Raw genomic sequence first — 20,977 nt, 5'->3', positions numbered from 1 at the left:
CCTAGTGTGAAGCTGACAACCCAGTCCTCAGGAAGGACAGGAAGCAAGGCCGAGTGACCAAATGAATAGCCCTCGGGTAGTATCCGCATGGGATGAGTCCATTCACTACCTTAGTCCCAAACAACCCAAGACTCCAATTCCACGGAGAGTGAGTGTGATTGACCTGGTCAGATGCCCATTCTTGGTGCTTGTTCCCATAAGACTATGGCATGTGAGACTTGTTCCTCAAAGTAAAATGGAAGCACTTTGGCTACCTGAGGGGACAGAGGCTGCCAGGCTAACAGAAACAGTGTCTGCCCTCCTAACCACATCTGTTATTTAAGCATGAGTCCCTGCAACCAGAAAGGTAAATGACCACCACTCTTTGGTAACGTGTGGTCCTCTCTCTACCCATTTCCAGCATTTGCAGATTGGAGCGGTAAGGGGACAGGCAGTGTCCTTGCATAAAGGAATTCTCACTGTGTCACCCAAACAGGTCTGGCCCAGGAGCCAGGGGCACCTGGAGCAGCAGAGGCTCTTGCAGTGACATTCTCTGATTGGACAGGGCATGTGTCTATGAGCCAGCATGGACACGCCGCACCTCTGTGCAGGAAGGTCACTGTCAGGCATCTGACTCCTGACTACTGATTGCTAGTTCTGGCCATCTCTGCAGGACATCCAGCTCAAGCACTCGGGGTTGAGGTTGTAATGTTTCTTTTTTTCTCATTTCACAGTTTCTCCTTGCCTGAAAAATGGGAATACATCGTCACCAAGTATGCTGAGCATTCACATGATAAATGGGCCTGTGACAAGGTAGGGATTATCATCCAACTGACAATTGTCAGGGTGGGGGAAAAACCAACCCAACAGCATTAAAGGGTCCAATCCTAGAAATCTGCCTGATTTGTCTAAGTGACAGACCAGCTGTGCCAAGAGCATTCATTATTTCTGAGCAGCAATTTCCCAGGGTTGGTGGAGGTCAGAGAGATAGGCGGCAGCAATGGTTGGTGCTGCTTTTTGTATTTCTCAAGAAGATGATTGATTCTGGGAGTGTTAACTCCTTTCTAAACATTGCATTTTCTGGAGTTTGCATGAAGCACATGCTTGCGTGGTTTTGACGTAAAGAGATAATGCGGGGCAGGAGGCTTTCATTTAATTCTTTCTTTGAATGTAGCCTTGGAAAGGGGGAAATAAAACTAAAAGCCTTGCCCTTGCATTTTGCCAGCAAACTGAATTTTATCCCAGCGAGGGTACACGTCTTCCTATGGCAGGCAGCAGAACTTCCAGACACTCCCTTATTAATAAGCCTGTCCATCTGGTGTTTAAAATTCCTCACCACATGAGGTCAGACTGCTTAATGAGTTTAATTGCTCTGTCAGCCCTTTAATGCTGGCAGGCAAAGTAGGAGGAATGTGCCAGAGACATACAGGATTCCTGTGGGCAGCTGGTTAAGGATGGGGCCCATTGCTCAGCTGCAGCCTACACCATGTAGCAGTGAACCCCCCACCCCCACCCTGCAAAGCCACAGAAAACCACCTCCAAGCCACAGGCCCTGGAGAGGGGACACCTTGACCACTGGCTCAGCCTCTGTATTGATCTGGGATCTGCTTTTATTTTTTGATCAGTGTCTCTTTGGGACTGCTGATAACCACAATCCTCATAACTGTAGAGTGGGCTCATACCTAGAGCAAGGGTTGGCAGACTTTTTCTGTAAAGGGACAGATAGTAAACACTTTTGGCCTTGTGGGCTAGGCAGTCTCTATTGCAACCACTTGTCTCTGCTGTTGCAACACAAAAGTAGCCAGAGGTGACACATAAATGTAAGAGTGTGCCAGTGTTCTGATAAAACTGTATTTATAAAGCACGGTTGGATGGACTCATTAAAGGGCTCCAGTTTGCTGACCCTTGCTCTAGAAGAAACAATATGCCCATTTGGCCAGCCTCTGACTTAGGGGAAGGGGACACATCCATGAATGGAGCAAGATCCAGTCTCTCACTAAGCCCTATGGATTTTACCTCCTTAGTCCATCTTGAATTGGTGTAGGTCTCTCTGTCTATGTCATGGCTTCAGTCCCAGCTACAGTCATCCCTCACCCAGATGATGGTGATAACATCCTGACTGGTCTGCCCATGTGCATTTTGTCTGTTCTGTTCTTTACGCTGCTGGCAAGTGCTGGTTTCAGTAAGCAGAATGAGTCACATTCTACCACTGTTTGCCAGACCAGCCCTTCTCCTTGTTACAATGCTTTCATAGCTTCTAACCATTTTTAATACAAAGGCCAAAATCCTAAACATGGCCCGACAGCAGATACTACCTCATCTGGCCTCTGCTGCTGTCTCCAACCTCATCTCTCCCTCTGCCTCTGCCCTCCAGCCATAACCCCTTCTTTTAGTGTCTCTGTCTCTCTGTCTCTCTCTTTCTCTTTGTCTCTGTCACTCACACACATACACACACACACTCTACATGAGCCTGAAACCTTTCTTACTCTGAGTCAGGTCCCCATCTGCATCTACACACATGCAAACACCAGTCACCAATTAATTCATCCTTTAAATATCCATCCCAGTGTGAATTCCTAGGACACCTCTTTCCCAGAAGTCTTAGATACTTAGCGCCAATGGTGGCCTGAACTAAAACCCTGGCAGGAAAGCTAGGGAGAGGTAAACAAATGAGCAGGTCTTCTTAGTGTTTTATAGCAGTTTTATATATTTATAATAATTACATGATGATACTAGTTATCAACTATACCTTTCCTCGTGTGGTATTTGGTTAATCTCTCTCTCCTCCACTAGACTTTAAGCTTCACATTTGTAAGAAAACATGCTTGCTCACCATTGCCTAGTGGGCATTGATTATCTAACAAAGGAAAGCCTATTTTCCCCTGCCCACAAAAAGTTCACAGTCTTGTGGGGTGAACAAAATAAGCCTGCCATTATACAGGCTGTTCAATGCTGCAGTGGGTTAGAGTACACAACCCATGAGATAAGTCCTTGCATCAATAGTACGGGTTCAGGAATGCTTGCTTGAGTTGGTGCCATCTATACTATGTGATAAGGGATGGGTAGTTGTTCAGGTCCAGGTCTATGGGAGCAGCAGATGTGAGCAGAGAAGTAAAGAGAGAGTCTGATGGCTCTGGAGAACCATAGTTCAATATGGTGGGATCACAGAGTGGAGCAGAGGAAGAAGGGTGAGAAATGAGTCTAGAAAATTCCAGCAAGATCCCACTCTAGCTTTAGAGGCCACAAAGAGTTTGGGTTTTACCATGATGACAGCTGGGAGTCAGAAAATCTCAAAGCTGTAGAGTACCCTGATCTGGTTGATTTTATAAATATCACCTGACAGTGGTATAGAAAATGAAGTCCATGGAGAGATGGTATGACTCGATGCAGGGAGACCCCATGGGAGCATTTGCAGTAATCTAGGTGAGAGCCGATGGTGGCCTGAACTAAAACCCTGGCAGGAAAGCTAGGGAGAGGTAGACAAATGAGCAGGTCTGGGAAGCTGAACACAGGTGAGAGGGTGCAGAGAAGGGGCTGTCAAGGAAGACTCCCACACATCTGGCATGGAAAGTGAGCATGAGCCAATACTGCTGGCTGAAATGCAGGGAACCCAGGAAGAGGGACCCCTTAGAGGAGTAAAATGCTAGGCTCTGCTTCAGGCATGTGAGGACATACCTGTGGACACCCAAATAGAGCCTAAATAAATTTGGAAATTAGGAAAGAGATCTGGGCTGGAATATGGACTTGAGTTCAGTCTACCTATGGACTGTGGGCCTGGGTTACATATACCAGGGAGGATGTGCCCTAAAAAGGTACAGAAGCTTGAGAAACAGACACATTAACAAGTGGGCAGAGGCAGAGATTGAGAAAGATCAGCCCGGAGTCTTTGGGCTGTGAGGTTATGGCAATCAGGCTCATACATACTTCTGTATCTACAGTGCCTGGGACAGAGAGATGCCTACCATAGTAGGCATTCAATTGATGTTTGCTGAATGAATTTTGAAATTCTTAAGCTTCCATGACTGTAGGAGATGTGCACTGCTACAATTCTGCTCTAGGGTTGGTGGGCACACAGTGCAAATCAAGTCAGCCCACTCCAGGCAGTGGGAAGCAAGACCAGTCCTCATGTGCCTTTGGCCTTAACTTCTGTCCCTTCCTGTGGACATGACACACTGGCCTGAGAAGCATTGTTCTCAGGTCTTTTGAAACCTCCTTCTGTCTGAAACACAAGCGAGTAAGCAGCGAGGACAGCAGCTGGAACAAGAAGAAATAAGGGAGCAGAGTTCAAAATTCAGAGGGCAAAGAGCTTGATGGCCTGAAAGGATCAATTAGACATTTTGTAGGGGGTAGTTTTCAAACTCTGCCACATCTCATTATTCCATTTGTTCAGTGACAACAGAAGCTGGGATTTGGGTCATAGAGTGGGGCTCTTTGGATGCCAAGGATATTTGAACTGAGAACATTTCTACAGAGTCAGAATGGATGGAAGTACGGAATTTCCCTGGATGAAAACGTGAAGACCCATCCACTCATAAGGCCTTTTAAGACATTAACAGAAAAGGTAAGAAACTTGCCTCTGGTAGCACTGAGTGGCCATGCTGATTTTCCTTCCTTAGGAATTATATCAGATGGTCATGGGAGCTCAGGGCTCAGCTCATCCTCAGGTTTAAGTAAACTCTTCAGGAGCGCACCAGGGGGCAAGAGCCCCAGGACCAGTTTCCAAGAGCCTAGCTTCATGTTCTGTCTCTTTGGCTCTGAGAACCCACTGGATGGAAAAGCAATGTTCAGCATTTGGATGCTGAGCCAAAATACATTCATAGTTCACTTGCAACAGGACCAGGAAGGGGTTTTGCTGGACTGTTGACAGGGGGAACCTGGGGTTGGGGAATTTCCTAGAGAAAATTCAGATAGAAATGGCTTCCAGTCTCAACAAAGGGAATAGAGAGGAGGGTGCCTAGGGAAATACGGACAGGTCTTTTGGAGTTGTTGCTGCTGCTGCTGCTGTTGTTGTTGTTGTTATTATTATTATTATTATTATTATGAAATTTGGTTCAGCTTAACTCCAAATTCCTATTTTGGAATCAATAAGAGTTCTTTTAAGCTGTGGCTTTGGAATATGTGTCATATGTAAAGGACAGCATGCATATCACTGGATGTATGTTGGCCATCTGTAAAGTTGTGTGTAGCTCAAGAGAATTTTAAACCTAAGAAGTTGTACTTTCAAAGCTGAGAGGAGAATTTTGTGCCAATCATTTATACAAGTCCCATCTTAGCTAATAGAACGTGAGGGGTCATTCTCCTATTCTTTCTCCTCTTTATCCACAAACTGGATAATGTCTGGTACATTCCCTCCAAAGGCAGGAGACTGTGGGGTCTTGTACTTGAAAACATCAAAAAGACTGACCTGTTTCAGGTGAGATGATGCAGAGGGCATCTTGACCTTGTGAGAGGAAGCTGGAGTCAGTTGCACCCCTGTGCTCTGTGAGGGCCAACTCCACAGGGAGTCAGGCCGTTGGAGTAGGGGGCATGCTCTGCACATGTCTTCTGCTCGGATTTTCTTCCAGGAGAAGGAGATTTACCGCTGGCCTGCCAGAGAGTCTCTGAAAACCATGCTGGCTGTGGGCTGGTCTGTGGAGAGGACCAAAGAGGGAGAGGCCCTGGCTCAACAGCGGGAAAATGAGAAACTTCGGAGCGTGTCCCAGGCTAGCCAGGTATGACCACATGCCTGAGGCCAATACTGGGCCAGTAAGAGTCCCCAGAGAACCTAGGAAAACTCTCCCTGGGGCGTCAGGGGTGAGGACCACCAACGGTGAACCCTGAGGACCTGTCAAGAGTACACCTCTGGCCACCAAAGTCAGGACACCCATAAAAGCAAGGAAGATCGTGGCAAACCCACTGACTCTGTCTTGCTTTCCTAGGGCAACAGCTACAGCCCTGCCCCCCTGGATCTCTCCAACGTGGTGCTTTCCAGAGAGCTCCAGGTAAGTGTTGGTATTTCCACAACAGCATATCTTGCTTCCTTAACTCCCCTAAGTGCAGGGGCCTATTATCCTCCAAAGAGGTTTGGTTTTGTTTTGTTTTTTAAAGAGGTTGAGGAACGGGGAGAAGAATGCCTAAAACATATCACCACTGAAAGATCAGAATTGAAGAAAGTCGGGATCCCTGGGTGGCGCAGCGGTTTGGCGCCTGCCTTTGGCCCAGGGCGCGATCCTGGAGACCCAGGATCGAATCCCACGTCGGGCTCCCGGTGCATGGAGCCTGCTTCTCCCTCTGCCTGTGTCTCTGCCTCTCTCTCTCTCTCTCTCTCTCTCTCTCTGTGTGTGACTATCATAAATAAATAAAAATTAAAAAAAAAAAAGAATTGAAGAAAGTCACACTAGGCAGGGGCCCCAGGGCAAGTCTCAGAAGAATAAACCAGTTTTTTAAGAAGGCCAGGCTTTCCACATGTTCCAGGGATGTCATAACAGGTGACGCCTCAATAAAAGGAGGAGAAAACAGCAAATGACTCTGTCAACACACAGAATGAACAACTAGGAGAAAACTAATAAGGGCTAGGAGGAAACCTGAGGCGAGGTCTCTGGGTAGGGTGGGGGTACTTCCCTTATCCCAGGCATGTAGTGCCAGCCAGCACATAAGGATGCTTGTGGGGCCCACCGTGGGTTCACTCGGGTGCCCCATGATGGTGCAGAATTTAGGGGCACAGAACCCAGAGGATGAAGTGTGAAGCTAGAGGCTACTTCCTACCACCCCCAACCCCCACCCCCAAGCCCCTCCCATCACCCAGGCCCGTCCCATGCTCATCCATGGCCAGTTACTCCTCTGTCCATCAGACCAACCCTTTGGACCTTAGAGAAGGTTTCTTTCCAACACCCACCTTTCATTCCAGGTCGCTGCTTTATGCCCTTATAAAAGATTAATTCTAATTGAGGAATCTTATTTGCAGTCATTTTCTCCAAAGTGTGATTATTCTTTAGTTTACTCAGCTAGAGGCCTTTGGGGCTCCTAGATCTTTGCTGGACTCCCACTTCCATCCCCCTGTCTCAGGCCAGGGATAAAATACTGAACTCCTTTGACAAACTAAGTGCCACCAGAACGTGGTTTCAAATGGAAATGCGTGTTTATCATAAATGCCTCAAACTACCAGGATCATATGTTACAAGGGAAGGACAGAATTTGAAATTGTTTTCTGTGTGCATGGGACACTATAAAACTAACAAGGTGCATAAGCACAGACTAATCAATGACGGGAGATGCTCAACGATGTGCCCTTCGCATCGGGTGGTGCCTGGTTCCCGAGGCTGCCTGAAATAGCCAGCAGAGGGGAACCACTCTTCTTTGCTTGTTGTCTGACTGTTGTCTCCTTGGTGGGACCCAGGGGATGGTGGAAGTCGTGGCTGAAAACTATCACAACATCTGGGCCAAGAAGAAGAAGCTGGAACTGGAGAGCAAAGGTGAGCCAGGTTCATGTACCCCCTGCAGAAGGAGAGCGGGGAGGGGGGGGTGGGGGGGGCAGGTATGTTTTCCAGAGGTGCCAAGGAAGGGCCAGATGTGCTGTCCCTCTGTCCCTCTGCTGACCCCAGGTGGCGGCAGTCACCCTCTGTTGGTGCCATATGACACCTTGACAGCCAAGGAGAAGTTCAGGGACCGGGAGAAGGCACAGGACCTGTTTAAATTCCTCCAAGTGAACGGCATCTTGGTTTCTAGGTAAGTCTTCTTCCCGGCGATGTTAGAGGACAGGGGAGGGTTTATGGGCAGGACCTCTCCCTCTCCAGGTGTGTATCCACCTGCCTGCAAAATGGAGGAGAAGGAGGATAGTGGTTAGGATTTTGAAATAAGAAGACTTTTATTTGGGAGCATGACACTGTCTTTTTCGACCCAAACAGGACCAGTCAATATCAGTTTTTAAAAACCAGTGATAGTAAAGAGTCATGGCAGATTATACACACACACCTTAAATATTTAGTTTTAAATTGAAACATATAAACACGCATTCATTCACAAATCTTGGGCTGTAAGCCCTAAGACATTGTCTTCATATGTTGTTTTAGCGACTGCAGTTGTAGACCATATCCATAGAGCGGCCTCAAAGCCTGGGGGCTCGGGCTTCTTTACAGCACATACAGAGCCATGGGGTGCAGGATTCTTCTAGATGTTTTCCCAGCTTCCTCTCCTGTCTTTTACGTACCTCGTACCTGATTGAGAAGCTTCGTATTTGGAAACGCAAGCTCAGGCCTCTGTAACACATGCAACTGAGCTCCTCTTCTCACTTTAATGGTTGTTTTATAGGATATGTAATCCAATTACATAGTAGCAATAGTACACGTAACTGACATGAATAGTTTTTGAAGAAAGAACTGATATTTTTGAAGGCACAATTCCACCGAGGAGATGCAATACGTCAAGATTTCCTGAGACTTTTTTTTTTTTATCTCAAACTTTTTGGTCAGAATTATCTAAATGAGTGTTGCTGCATTGTCTTAGCTGCTTACGTCTTACAGGTAGAACCTGTTTTCTCACTGGTATAAGGTAGGTGGTGGGCTGTGCTCCGTGGTTCATGCTCGAAGAGTGAAAAACAAGCAGTGTTCTTATTCTGAGATAGCCGTTCCTCCTAAAAGAAATGTTTGCTGAGCCAGCTGCTGTTTCTTCTTTTAGTTTCCTACAGAATTTTGCCATTGAATTGGCAATAAATAAATAAATAAATAATAAAAACCTATACAAATATTTCTATTGTAGCTCATATGAAAAAATAACAAAACTTATTTGCCATATTGTCGAGCAGGAAAGGTCAGACAGCAGGAGACCGCCTCTGGGGAAGCATTTGAGAAATATTCCCTCCGTCGCTTTAATCCTGTCCTTGGCACCCAGAGGAACGTGTACTGTGATTTGCTGATAAATAACTTACTCCCAGAAATGAAAATTCTTCTTTACCATGACTAAAAAGGAAATCAAAGAAATAAGGGGAGACAGGGAAAAGATTGTTGAGTTCAGCAAACATATCCTGTGACACGTTTGCCGTGTGCCAGGCCCAGTGGAGGGCACTTGGGCATGCAGACGGGGGTGGGGGGTGAGAGTCCCATCAGCAAGGACACCTTGTACCAGCCCACTGCCCAGGCCTCCCACCTGCTCTACCCTCCGCCCCCATCTCCCTGGTGCTGGAGCCAGAATCCTTGATCCTCTTTTTCCCCCAACCCACATCTGACAGTCCTTCAGGAAGTCCTGGTGGCTCTACCTTTAAAAGATACTCAGAATCTGGCCGCTCTTACCCATTCCATGCCATCACCATCATTCCTGAGCCAGCCTCTGAGCCGGCTTCCCTGCTTCAACCCCACCCCCACCCCCTCACCATGGTCAGTTTGAGACCTAGACCTTTATAATGTAAGTCATCTCCCTGTTCAGAACTTCCAAGAGCTTCCCATCTCAGAGCAAAAGCAGAATTCCAAGGATGGCCCATGGGGCCCTCGTGCTTTTCTGACTGCCCATTCACTTCCATCCCTACCATGCCAGCATCTGCCATATCCCTTCAACTCAGCATGCATGCTCCTGCCTCAGGACCTTTGCACCCCACTCCATGTGCCTGAAAAATCCTTTCCCCAGATGTCCATGTGGCTCACCTCCTCACCTCCTTCAGGCCTTTACTCCAATGTTCCCTCCCAGCAAAACCAGCACAGATTGCTTGCCCCCGCTCCTTTAGGCACTCTTAGGCCTTTTCATACTGCTTTGATTTTTTTCTTTTTTTCACAAAGCTAAGTAGCTGCTAGCATTCCACATAATTTATGCTTTGTTTTATGTATTATCTGTGTCTATTTACAGCTAGTATATATGTTCCATAGACGCAGAGATTTTGTTTGCCTCTCTGATTTATCTCCAGCTTGAAATTGTTTGAACGAATTGTTTGAGATAAAGATATTTTGAGGGATCCCTGGGTGGCGCAGCGGTTTGGCGCCTGCCTTTGGCCCAGGGGCCATCCTGGAGACCCGGGATCGAATCCCACGTCGGGCTCCCGGTGCATGGAGCCTGCTTCTCCCTCTGCCTGTGTCTCTGCCTCTCTCTCTCTCTCTCTCTCTCTCTCTCTGTGTGTGTGTGTGTGTGACTATCATAAATAAATTAAAAAATTTTAAAAAAAGATATTTTGAAAAATCCTTTCAGACATTATTCTAGCACAGGTGTTATGTGCTCACAAAGGCAGGTTCCATGTGTGAGGGGATATCAGTCAGATGACAAACCAGGTCACTAAACCCGAAAAACCATTAACATTTGGAAAGTAAAATCAACACAGAATTGCTGATGCTCCAACGTCACATAGTCACCTCTGTTTCTTCCTGGGATTTACCCATTTCCAACCTAGAGGTATGAAGGATATGGAGCTGGATGCCTCCTCCATGGAAAAGAGGTTTGCCTATAAATTTTTGAAGAAGATCCTGAAATATGTTGATTCTGCCCAAGAGTTTATTGCCCATTTGGGTAAGTATCACTGTGACATATCCCCCCAAATGTGTGCTTCCCTTAACATTCCGTATTCTCAGAAAGAATGTGGTATTTCTCTATCAGGGGATGATGCTTTCCTACTCTCGCTGTTAGTGATTCATTTAGATGTCATATGGTTTCTGGGGGGGAAGTGGTGGCTGTGATTTTGTCCCCCTCTTTAAAAAAATCTGTTTCATCCTTGGTTTCAGGGTTTATTTGAGCCGTTTGTCATTTTTCATCCAACTCATCCTATGTTAACTTTTCCATTGTTTTGCTTTGTGGCTGTGGGCATATGACTCAACCTCTGAAGCTGCTTTCTCATCAGTAAAATGGAGGAAAGGACAGTGAAATAGCTGAGAGAATTGACAGGAAAAATAACTAGCACAGTTACGAAGTCCTTTGTAAAAATAGAAGATACTCTATAAAAATCAAATGGCCTTTCCATGGCCCTTGGGAGAGTCACTCTGTTTCTAAAATGCTGGGACTGTTTTTGTTTTTGTTTCCTTTAACTGTGGCCAACTCTGTGTTACTTTTATCTTGGTAGAAGCCATTATCAGCAGTGGGAAAACTGAAAAGTCTCCCCATGACCAGGAGATCAAATTCTTTGCCAAAGTAAGTGATTCCCTGCATTTAAACAAGTTATTTTCTTCCTAGAATCTGTACAGTTTAGGGTCCAGGTTAAGCTCATCTCACGAAGATATCCAAAGCTCCAGTGGCTTCGATGAGGTGGGCATGTGTCTCTCTGTTTTGAGGCAGTCCAGAGGCAGGTAGGTGGACTGAGGAGGCAGGCAGGCCGTTTGCTCCACACCATCCCCCAGGGACTCAGGTATTTGTTCTCCTGGCACTTCACCATCTCCTGAAGCGTGATGCGTGTCGGTGCAGTCCAGATGGGCTCACCTGTACCACACCAATGGGAAAGGGGAGAAGAGGAAAGGAGGACAAGCCTCTTCTCTCTTAAAATTCTATCCCAGTGGCTAAAACTCCATCATTTGGCTCTACGTCACTGCCAGGCAGTCTGGGTAATGTGTTCTCTTGCTGGGCAACTCCCTGCCCAGCTAAAAGTACGGGTTTCTACTGCTAAGAGAAAGAAGGAAGGAATCTGAGTACCTGAGCGGGCTCTGCCATAGAACCCTGCTCACAGGACTGAATGCATGTGAGGCCTTGGGGTAATTGTGCCTGAGAAGCAGGACAGAATGCTCAAATCTGGTAGTGCTAGGCCAGGCCCAGGTGTTCCTGCTGGGGGCCGTGCCCAAAAGGCCGTGCCTGAGTACAGGTGTACCACCGACTCTCCTGAGGATGCTGACTCAGCCGTACACATACTTCTCGGGCCTCTCTGTCAGGAGCCTCTCCAGTTCCATATCCCCAAGACCTCTGGTTTGAGATGTACAAGAGGAAAATGTGTTGGAAACTTGCAATTCACCAGGTAGAATTTCCTAAAAATCTCAGGACCTATATTCAGGGACGTTTTGCTCCCTGAAAATGAACTTTTTCAAAAGAATCAAAGGAGGGGCTTTGGTTAGCTTCCTAGAAGTTAATTTATGGTGGATTTCCAGGTTCTCCTCCCGCTCGTTGACCAGTACTTCACCAATCACCGCCTCTACTTCCTGTCATCCCCTCTGAAGCCCCTTAGCAGCAGCGGCTATGCCTCTCATAAGGAGAAAGAAATGGTGGCCAGGTGAGTCAACACAAGAGAAGGTCAGGGTGGCAATGTGCTTTATATAAAACCCCAGGATCCTGGAAACTGGATGGTGAGTCTTCCGGAGAAATGAACTGTGGCCTGATGGCTGGTCACACAGAGGTCGTGGCTGTCAAAGTAATTATATTCATACTCATCTGCGTATTATTTTGGCAACCAAGAGAAGCGCACTGTTTGGAGGGATCACTAGGGCTTGGAAAAAACTTGTATACTTGGATCAACTTTTATCCTGAAATAACATTTAGAAAAAGGCAAAGTCAATCCCAAAGGTTGGACAGGCAAACACACAACATTGAGAAGAAGCAGATTAATGCTGTTTTCAATCCCATTCTTATCAGGCTTTTTTAAGTTTAAATTTGTTTTAAAGAATCTGATCTTACAAGTCCTATTGTGGATGATCTGATAGTCGATATCCAGAGCAACACAATTCAATTTAAACTCCTAATAGGAAGAAAAGTGTTGGTCAGAAGCACCAACCTGTGTTCTCATCACAGTGGGTATAGCATGTGGACACCTCAAGAGAGAGGAAAGCAAGGATGCTTTCCTCATATGCTTTATGATCAGGCTAGAAGATGGAGTTCACTATGCCTCCAGTCTTGTCTGTATTTGATTTACAATAACAGGGAAAGTTAGACTCTTTTTTGTTTTGTTTGTTTGTTTGTTTGTTTGTTTTGAGTTAGGCTTGTAAATAACAAAGAGTTAAGAACTATAGTGGAAGCAATCCGCTCTTCCTCTAGCAGCCATTGGTGGCGGACGGCATACGGTGCACTTTGTAAAGGCCCACCCGCTGAGTATCACCATCCTTGTGAGGATAGTCAGCCTTAACACTTAACTAATGTTTCTTAAGCACAAAGCTAAGCAGTGAGCTGCTTTTCCCCCTAACACAAGTGCACAAGAACCTTACACATCGTTGCTAAACACCACCGTGCTCTAGGGACTGCCTGTGTATTCTCTCCATTTTGCAGATGAGAACACTGAGGTTCATGCCAGTGCCTAACGTGACCCAGGTAGTACATTAGGGCGAGAGCGAAAGTCCTCTCTATCCACATGGAGTGCCATTTTTTTCTGCGGTCATAACTTAATCTCGTTAAGAGAAGGGAGGAGGAACGTATGCTATCAAAATGAGATACAATTAGCATCAATCACCAAAGATTTCCTAGACGTTTTTTCAGGATGCGCTGGTCTGTAAGAAGTTTGGGAAATGAGGGGCAAAGTGAGATATTCAGATAATCCGAAGGAGGGCAAGTGTGTCTGTCTTCTTCATCTATTTTTGTTAGCTTGTTAATTCATGGAAATGTAACATTTGTTCAGCCAGGCGCCGTTTGTCAGGGCAGGGATACAACCTGGATCTCATCAGCCTTGCAGATTAGCCTTCAGATCCGTTGGGGTGCTCACTGCCCTCCCAAAGAGGCAGTAGTGTCGGCACCAAATGTGTTCACACTTCCAGACCCTCTCACCTGCATCCTTCCCCCTCTGCCCTGCCTCTTCTGCATCTGGGGCCATTCACCAGCGCCACCACACTCTCCCCCCCTGTGGTCCCTTTAATGTCTCACTTGCAGATTCCGAGACAGGGAAACACCTGGAAACTCTGGCCTCTCTCAATGCTGGGCTGAGGACAGTGTTTCTACTTAAATTATGGGCCCCATGGGGGACAAGAAAGGGCCTTTTAAAACTTCAGGTGCCGGCCTTGGCCCACCTGTGTAATTGCTTCTGACAGTGAGCAGAGCCAGTTAGTATTAGTATCCAATAACTCAAGCCATCTGCTTTGGTCAGGAAAACGTTGCTTTGTATTTATCCAGAGCAGGTGTCCACTTGGAAGCATTTCACTAGAAATATCTGCATTGATCAGCCCCTAATTCTAAAAACTAAGGTTCTTGTGATTACTGTCTACTTAGAGATGAGAGATGAGAAAACCAACACCAAGAGCAGCTAAGTGGCTTCACCACAATAGCCCAGCTCGTCACAGCAGAGCCAGGGGCTCACGTCCCTCTAGGCTGTCTCTCTCCCCCAAGTCCATGATTTTTTTTTTTAAATCAAATACATAAGGTCTTTAAAAAGTGGACACAATGGGAAGAACAAAGAAGCAATCCCTACTTCATTTCACACTAGCTGGCTGTCAAATCTCTGTTAAACTTATTCCAAGTTCTCTGAAGCTCTAGGCCAAGGTTTCCAGCTTATTCCCACTGCAGAAATAAACTACTACCCACAGGGGACTTTAGCTACAGGATTGTCCGGTAGACAGCTCAGACTTGGGGCGTTAATTGAAAACCACATTAAGGTGAGCAAGTTTAGTGTTGTTTTTTTTTTTTAAGTTTTTACTTAGATTACAGTCAGTTAATGTACTGCAGTATTATATGAATTTTAGGTGACAGTATCGTGATTCAAAACTTCAGTACATAATGGTGAGCAAGTTTTCATCTCTACCAACACTCAGGGTATATTTTTTCTCCATTTGTGATGTTGCCGAAAAGACTTCTGCCCCATGGGGGTCAGGAAGCCCATGACAGGCTACAAGTGAGGGCTTGGGAGGGACTTCAGCTCAGTCTCACCTTGGGAAGCCCTTGCCCCATAGCAAGTGTTTCTAGTGTAGCGCCCCCTTGGTGTTCTCCCAGGAAGGACTGTTTCCGGAAGGGGTTGCAAAGTTCTTGCCTACCTAGGCCCGTGTCAAATAGTGTCAGGGTTCTGAGCAGCCTCCTCCAAAGAGCCAATGGCAGGACAGGTCAAGTTGCAGCCGTAGTGAGTAAGGGTCCATCAGTGGCATGTTCCAGAACATTTTTTATAAACTGCATAAGGCTCTCTACTGGACACCATGAAAGCAGAATGTTAAGATACAGCTGGACCTCCAAGGGGCTCCAGGGTGGACAAGATGGATGAAAGCTTGGGGTAGAGTCAAAAAGCACAAAAGCATGGTAGATGGGCTTCCCTAGCTTCCAGGGAGGGGCATAGCCAAGACAGCAACTCAGGCCCACAGACTGGTAGGAAATGACAGAGAAAAGCAGTTTCCCAAAATGTTTTTGTTCCACACAGTGTCCCCTATCCCTGTTAATTTTCTTCTGTTCCCACCTGCCTGCCCGTCCCCCACCTAAAGCCTCACACCCCCAGGGAAGGCTGCAAAGGGGTTTGCAGTCCATTCCAACAGTGGAAAAGAGCATTCCTGTCCAAATCCTCATTGATTCCCAAATGTCATATGGCAGGATGTTTCTGCACATCGTACTCTATAGCAGGCGATGGGTTGTGATAACCTGGTCACTGCAAAGTACCATAGTTGCAAAAGGATTCTTTTCTGTGAGGACGGGGCTGCCTCCAAGGTACCCTCATGATTCTCCAACAAGACAGTGGGAAGCACACGTTATCATAGTGTGGTCCAGAGGAGTCTTTGAGAGGAACACAGTACATTTTCCTAAAGGTCCATTCTGTGCTCTCTGTTTTAAAGCAGGGGTGGGCAGGGGGCAGGAGGGGACAAATCAGCCCTCAGATTTCTGAGCCCTTCCTACTCCCTTTCTTTTCTGGTGCAGCCTCTTCTGCAAACTCGCTGCTCTTGTTCGACACAGGATTTCCCTCTTTGGTGAGTGAAGAGAGGTATTGCTGAAAGCCTCACTCCTCCCTGTTACTCTCCTTTACTTGCATTTTGCCTTTATGTCTGGTGTCTGCAGCCAACCTGAGCCTTAGGATGGAGGTGTCACCTAAATTTGCCATAGAAAATTGGTCTGAAAGTATGATAAATGACCTCTCTACCCCCTTAACAACTCAAATTTTCCACACCAATGAATGCTTGAAGCTCTGCCTCTAACATCCATCAAATGGCAGATGTGTCAGGCCAGAGATAAATGCATTGTCCTGGCACATAGGTCTGGCACCTTGTATGTTGGTGGTTAATTATACCAGGCTGCAGTTTGTGCATATTGAGAAGATTGCATTTAAAAGATAGACTGAATGGTCTGAGGAGTCACCAGTGGTATTTTTGGTTCTAGGGAGCGATTCTACAACAATGGTGAGCTGTCTTCACATCTTAGCTCAGACACTTGACACAAGGTAAGTCCCGTTTTTTTCCAGTAGCTTCTCGAGACTCCCTTTCTGGCCCTCTGTTCTCACTTACCGTACAGAAAAGATGTGTCACTGCTCTGTAGTAGCTGGGGAAGGAGGGGAGGCAAGGAGGAGATGAATCTTAGCCTGATATTAGCACTCTCCATCTCTCAGTTCACATGATGGAGGGCCACTCTCATGGCATGTACTGCACACTAAAAGCTGAGCATTTGATCAATTCTTGTCTTCTCTTCCTAAGAAATTCATCTTTTGCAAGATAAAATATGTAATATAGCAAAGTACCCCTTTGTACCTTATTGCCCACAAAAAAAGGAAGAGCTGCCCGATGGGTGGCAAGGCCATGAGCATCCTGGGAGAGGGGAACCGTAACCCTCTGAATCCAAAGCAGCCAAGGATGGGAGATGCAGGGACATGTGATAAAAAGATCAGAGACAAAGACACATTTGAACCCACAGCCTGAGGGTCTTGCAGGAAAGACAGCTGAAAGGGAAAGAAGTCTTAACAGATGCATGTGTAAGTTCTGGAAATACAAACATAAATGATCTCATGAGAAAGAGCGGTAGTGGCAAGGACAGACAGGGAGCTTTCTTTAACACACTCATCAAGTAGAGCCCCTCGTAAAAGCTGGGAGGAGGACACACTTCCCAAAATGGTACGCAGGAGACGGAGACCAACTAGAGTGGCCACAAGATGGAAATCTACTACAAACTAAGAATGGTCACCAAAAAAAATGTGGATAATTAAAGGGAACTGTAGGGGTCTAAACCCCTAGAACAAGAACCAAATACAGTGAATATTAGGACAGCACAAATCCGTAGGATCAGGCCACAGGACCCCAGGAGCCTCAAATCCCTTGTAGCTGGGATAAGGAATCTTTATTCCCAGAAGCACATGAGCTGCCTTGGGAGAGAGTTCCTTGTGTTTTTTTTTTTGTTGTTTTTTTGTTTTTTTGTTTTTTTTTGTTTGTTTTTTTTTTTTTTAAACTTTTTATTTATTTATGATAGGCACACAGTGAGAGAGAGAGAGAGGCAGAGACACAGGCAGAGGGAGAAGCAGGCTCCATGCACCGGGAGCCCGACGTGGGATTCGATCCCGGGTCTCCAGGACCGCGCCCTAGGCCAAAGGCAGGCGCCAAACCGCTGCGCCACCCAGGGATCCCTGTTTTTTGTTTTTTAATGCAGTTCAGTGTGTTTGATCGTTGTTCCTGATGAAACCCAAGACTAGAAAGTTACAAAGATAGCTCATGACTCCTTACAAGCTAGGAGCAAGCCTCACTGACTTCATGTCTTTGTTTTTATTTTTCTGGTTGGTTGGATAATTATCCTGAAAATGCTGTAGATAAAAAGCATCTGTCCTCGAAGCAAGCCTGTCATGATCTTGTGATTAAGATGTCGAAATATGGATAGTTGACTTTGTAAGCTTTGTTCCAAATCTAAGTTTTAGAAACTAGTTTTGAGGGAAGGCCTCAGACACCCAGAGCCAATCTCCATTCCCACAGGCCCATTTCTAGAGGTCTTAGTTCCTCTCCCCGCCCCCACCCTCCCACCCCCTGCAGTGGTTCTAATGAAGCTGTTTTTAAGGGGACTTTCTGTCTCTCCTCCCTTCCCTTCTCCAAGCTAGGGTATGCCTGCAAGCCAATAGAAATCTAAGCCTCAGTTAACTTCTTTGCTCTAAGAGGTCCTGTGTCATGGGAGAGCTAATATTTCTAGCTACTCCTGATGAAAGTAGCTCATCCCATAGTGAACTCTAAGGAAAGCACCTCTCCTTCATTTTAATTAGGTGTTTAAGAGGAAGGTGGCCCCTGTGTTGAGGGACACTGTATTGAGAACAGATGACTCAAGCCAGGCTTCATTCTAAACCGTCCTTTACATTTCCTGAATAACCGAGCACCATTTCCCTCCAGCAGAGAACACCATCCTGTTGTTAGCCCCTTTGGGACCATGAGATCTGGGTGGCTCCTTGGCTGCTAACTGTTCTCTCCCCCTCTCCTGACCCCATGTCATCAGTTGAACGGAGTGTCAAATGTCTGCCGAGGTTAAACAGCAAGTCACCAGTTTCAAGCAGGGGTTGGCCAGAGGTTTGGATTATGCTTCTGGTTTTAAACATGGTTTGCTTACAGGACTGTCATGAAGTCAGGCTCAGAGCTGGTGAAGGCTGGGTTACGAGCATTCTTTGAAAATGCTGCAGAAGACTTAGAGAAGACTTCAGAAAATCTGAAGCTCGGGAAGTTTACCCATTCCAGAACACAGATTAAAGGCGTGTCTCAAAATATTAACTATACCACGGTGGCTCTGCTCCCCATCCTGACATCCATCTTTGAGCATGTTGCTCAGCATCAGTTCGGGGTGGATTTACTCTGTGAGTCCTATTACTGTCTATCTTGGATTTATGTGTGCCTGGCCCCAGATAAGAGGTGTGTGACTCATTCATTTGAGCTGACCTTGAAAGTAGAACAGAGAGATAATTATTCCATACTACTTTCTCCTTAGGTTTGAAGTAATGAATGAAGTAATAAATATGTAGAGGAGCAGAAATCCTCCAATTTGAGTATATAATATTTCATCTTTTCCCACTACTATTCAGGACTAGAATTTTCCACCCACTGGCTTAGCTGTCAGCCATTGTGTTTCCACTTAATTTGAGAAGGTTATCTGACTAATCCAGCAGGGGATATAGGTTTGCTCCCAGGGTTTTTCAATACCAATTTTCCTGTTAAGAAGCCCTAATTTATTCATTGGATACCAGGAGCAAAGGGAAGCTGCTAACATTTCATTATCTGAGCCTTCAGAAAAAGACCATAGTCAGTTGGTTTTATTTCGGTTTGGTTTAGTACCACATATAGCCCCTAATGCAAATATTCCACCACCAAGCTCGGTTTCACACTTTAAATGTTGGCGTGATTTGATTCAATTTAACCAATTGTCGATAGCTGAGGCATGACTTCTATATCCCTGAACAATTGAAAATCAGTTATTTCCACAGAGGAGGGCAGAGGGATGGGGGAACATCCAAACTCATTATTTCATGTCATGGAAAGAATGCCCTTCCCTCGTTGAAAAAGTAAAGATTAAATTAGTTCTCATTGTGTGAAATTAGTCCCTGCCTTACTATGAGTCCCAGATATTGAAGGGCCATGTAGCCTATGGATTAAATTCTGTGATTTCCTAAGTGGAACGTGCCCTTCCTTCAGGAAACGTGGCAAAATCATGATACAATTGAATTGTGTTTTGAAAAACGTCCATCAGAGCACTTGGGACAGGTGGACCTGAGAAATTTTGGTCTATCTCTAAAGAGGTAGGAACATTCTACATACCTTCCTAGGAAATTCACAAAAGACTCATTCAAATTTCAGATTACTTACATTCTTCCTTTTAAAGGAAGGAAATATTACTATTACTATGCAAAAAATTGAACTACAATGTCTCCCTCTTTAGGAAAAAAAAAATCCCATATGGATCTCATAGGTCAAATGATTTCTTTCCCTGAGAAGCAATGCGATTCACATCAACAACCTGCAGAGGCACGAGATGGCTCCATGGAGGGTGTTCTCCTGGCAGTGGGTTCTCCCCCAGTTGGGTGACTAGCATCTGCATAGAAAGGAACTGTATGGTGTGTTGGGGGCAGGGGCCAGGGCGGAGTGCACATGCATGCACTGCCTCTAGCTCTTGGATGATGGATGATGCCAGCATGTTCTTTCTGTTGGTAGACCCTTGCCTTGTGCCAGAGGTGAAGAGTTGGGATTGAAGCATGGTAATAACTGCTCTGTTTTGTTCTTTTCAGTAGGTGATGTGCAAATTTCATGCTACCACATACTGTGCAGCCTCTACTCCCTTGGGACTGGAAAGAATATCTATGTTGAAAGGTAATTAGTGAACAAAAGAGGTTTACACATTCAAGACTTGGAAAAATATTACTTACAATCTTTTTTTCTTTTAAGTTTTTATTTATTTATTCATGAGAGATACAAAGAGAGAGAGGCAGAGACACAGGCAGAGGGAGAAGCAGGCTCCAGGCAGGAAGCCCAACGTGGGACTCGATCCGGGTCTCCAGGATAACGCCCTGGGCTGAAGGCAGTGCTAAACTGCTGAGCCACCTGGGCTGCCCACAGTCTTTAAATACTTAACAATATCTTTTCAATACAGCAAAATCAAAATGCTCACTGAAATGTGATGGTGATTTTTGAGTCTCTGTCATTAAATATTTATGGCAAATCAAGAAATGTAGTGAAGCTGTTGAGATTTATGGGTTTCTATGGAGATATGTAAAAATAAAAAAAAAAAATAGCACAGGCCCAGATTGGTGATACTTGGCTCAGGCCAAGTCACCAAAATGGGGCTTAATACCTAACCTAATTGCAGTTTTGTTTTAGATTTTATCTATTTATTTGAGAGAGAGAGACAGAGACAGAGAAAGAGTCCATAAGATGTTGCCAGATTCATAAATCTTCCATGAGATCTTAGAAGGAGACAATGAGATCTTCAGGCTTACTCAATTGAATTTTGTTTTTTAACAGATAGCTGGTAAATGTATGTGACTGGAGAAACAATACCACATAGCCAAGCTAAATCATGTGCTAGTGACCAAAAACCACCGAAGAAATGTCTGTTTCTTCATAGTCACAGCTTTCAGAGTTCCTGTGGTTAAAGCTTGCAGAAAAGCTCAGGGGACATGAGGCTGTTACTTGAGTGTTTAATGAGTTTCTATGTGATACAAACCTGGACATTTACCCTTCTCAATTGTCAGATTAGCTATAGTTTTAAACAAGTGCACATTTTGGTAGCAGAAATCCTGTTC

At 45.6% G+C, this 20,977-nt stretch overlaps 1 protein-coding gene across 2 annotated transcripts in view; it reads left to right on the top strand.

Annotated features, from left to right (window-relative positions):
- The window catches only part of RYR3 (ryanodine receptor 3), a 510,816-nt gene that overhangs the window by 410,129 nt on the left and 79,710 nt on the right, over positions 1-20,977 (top strand). For both annotated transcript variants that reach the window (XM_049104111.1, XM_025473335.3), the window contains exons 52-64: positions 714-792; positions 4,451-4,540; positions 5,544-5,690; positions 5,898-5,960; positions 7,355-7,430; positions 7,560-7,683; positions 10,325-10,440; positions 10,988-11,055; positions 11,997-12,118; positions 15,655-15,704; positions 16,111-16,171; positions 18,303-18,541; positions 19,964-20,045. In XM_049104111.1, the coding sequence (XP_048960068.1) occupies positions 714-792; positions 4,451-4,540; positions 5,544-5,690; positions 5,898-5,960; positions 7,355-7,430; positions 7,560-7,683; positions 10,325-10,440; positions 10,988-11,055; positions 11,997-12,118; positions 15,655-15,704; positions 16,111-16,171; positions 18,303-18,541; positions 19,964-20,045 (1,317 nt within the window). The remainder of the gene's footprint in view (positions 1-713; positions 793-4,450; positions 4,541-5,543; positions 5,691-5,897; positions 5,961-7,354; positions 7,431-7,559; positions 7,684-10,324; positions 10,441-10,987; positions 11,056-11,996; positions 12,119-15,654; positions 15,705-16,110; positions 16,172-18,302; positions 18,542-19,963; positions 20,046-20,977) is intronic.

The sequence above is a fragment of the Canis lupus genome, chromosome 30 (assembly GCF_003254725.2).
Source record: "Canis lupus dingo isolate Sandy chromosome 30, ASM325472v2, whole genome shotgun sequence".
In the NCBI taxonomy this organism is placed as follows: Eukaryota; Metazoa; Chordata; class Mammalia; order Carnivora; family Canidae; genus Canis; species Canis lupus.
The sequence above is the reverse complement of the archived record's forward strand: the minus strand, read 5'-3'. Positions and strand labels throughout refer to the sequence as shown.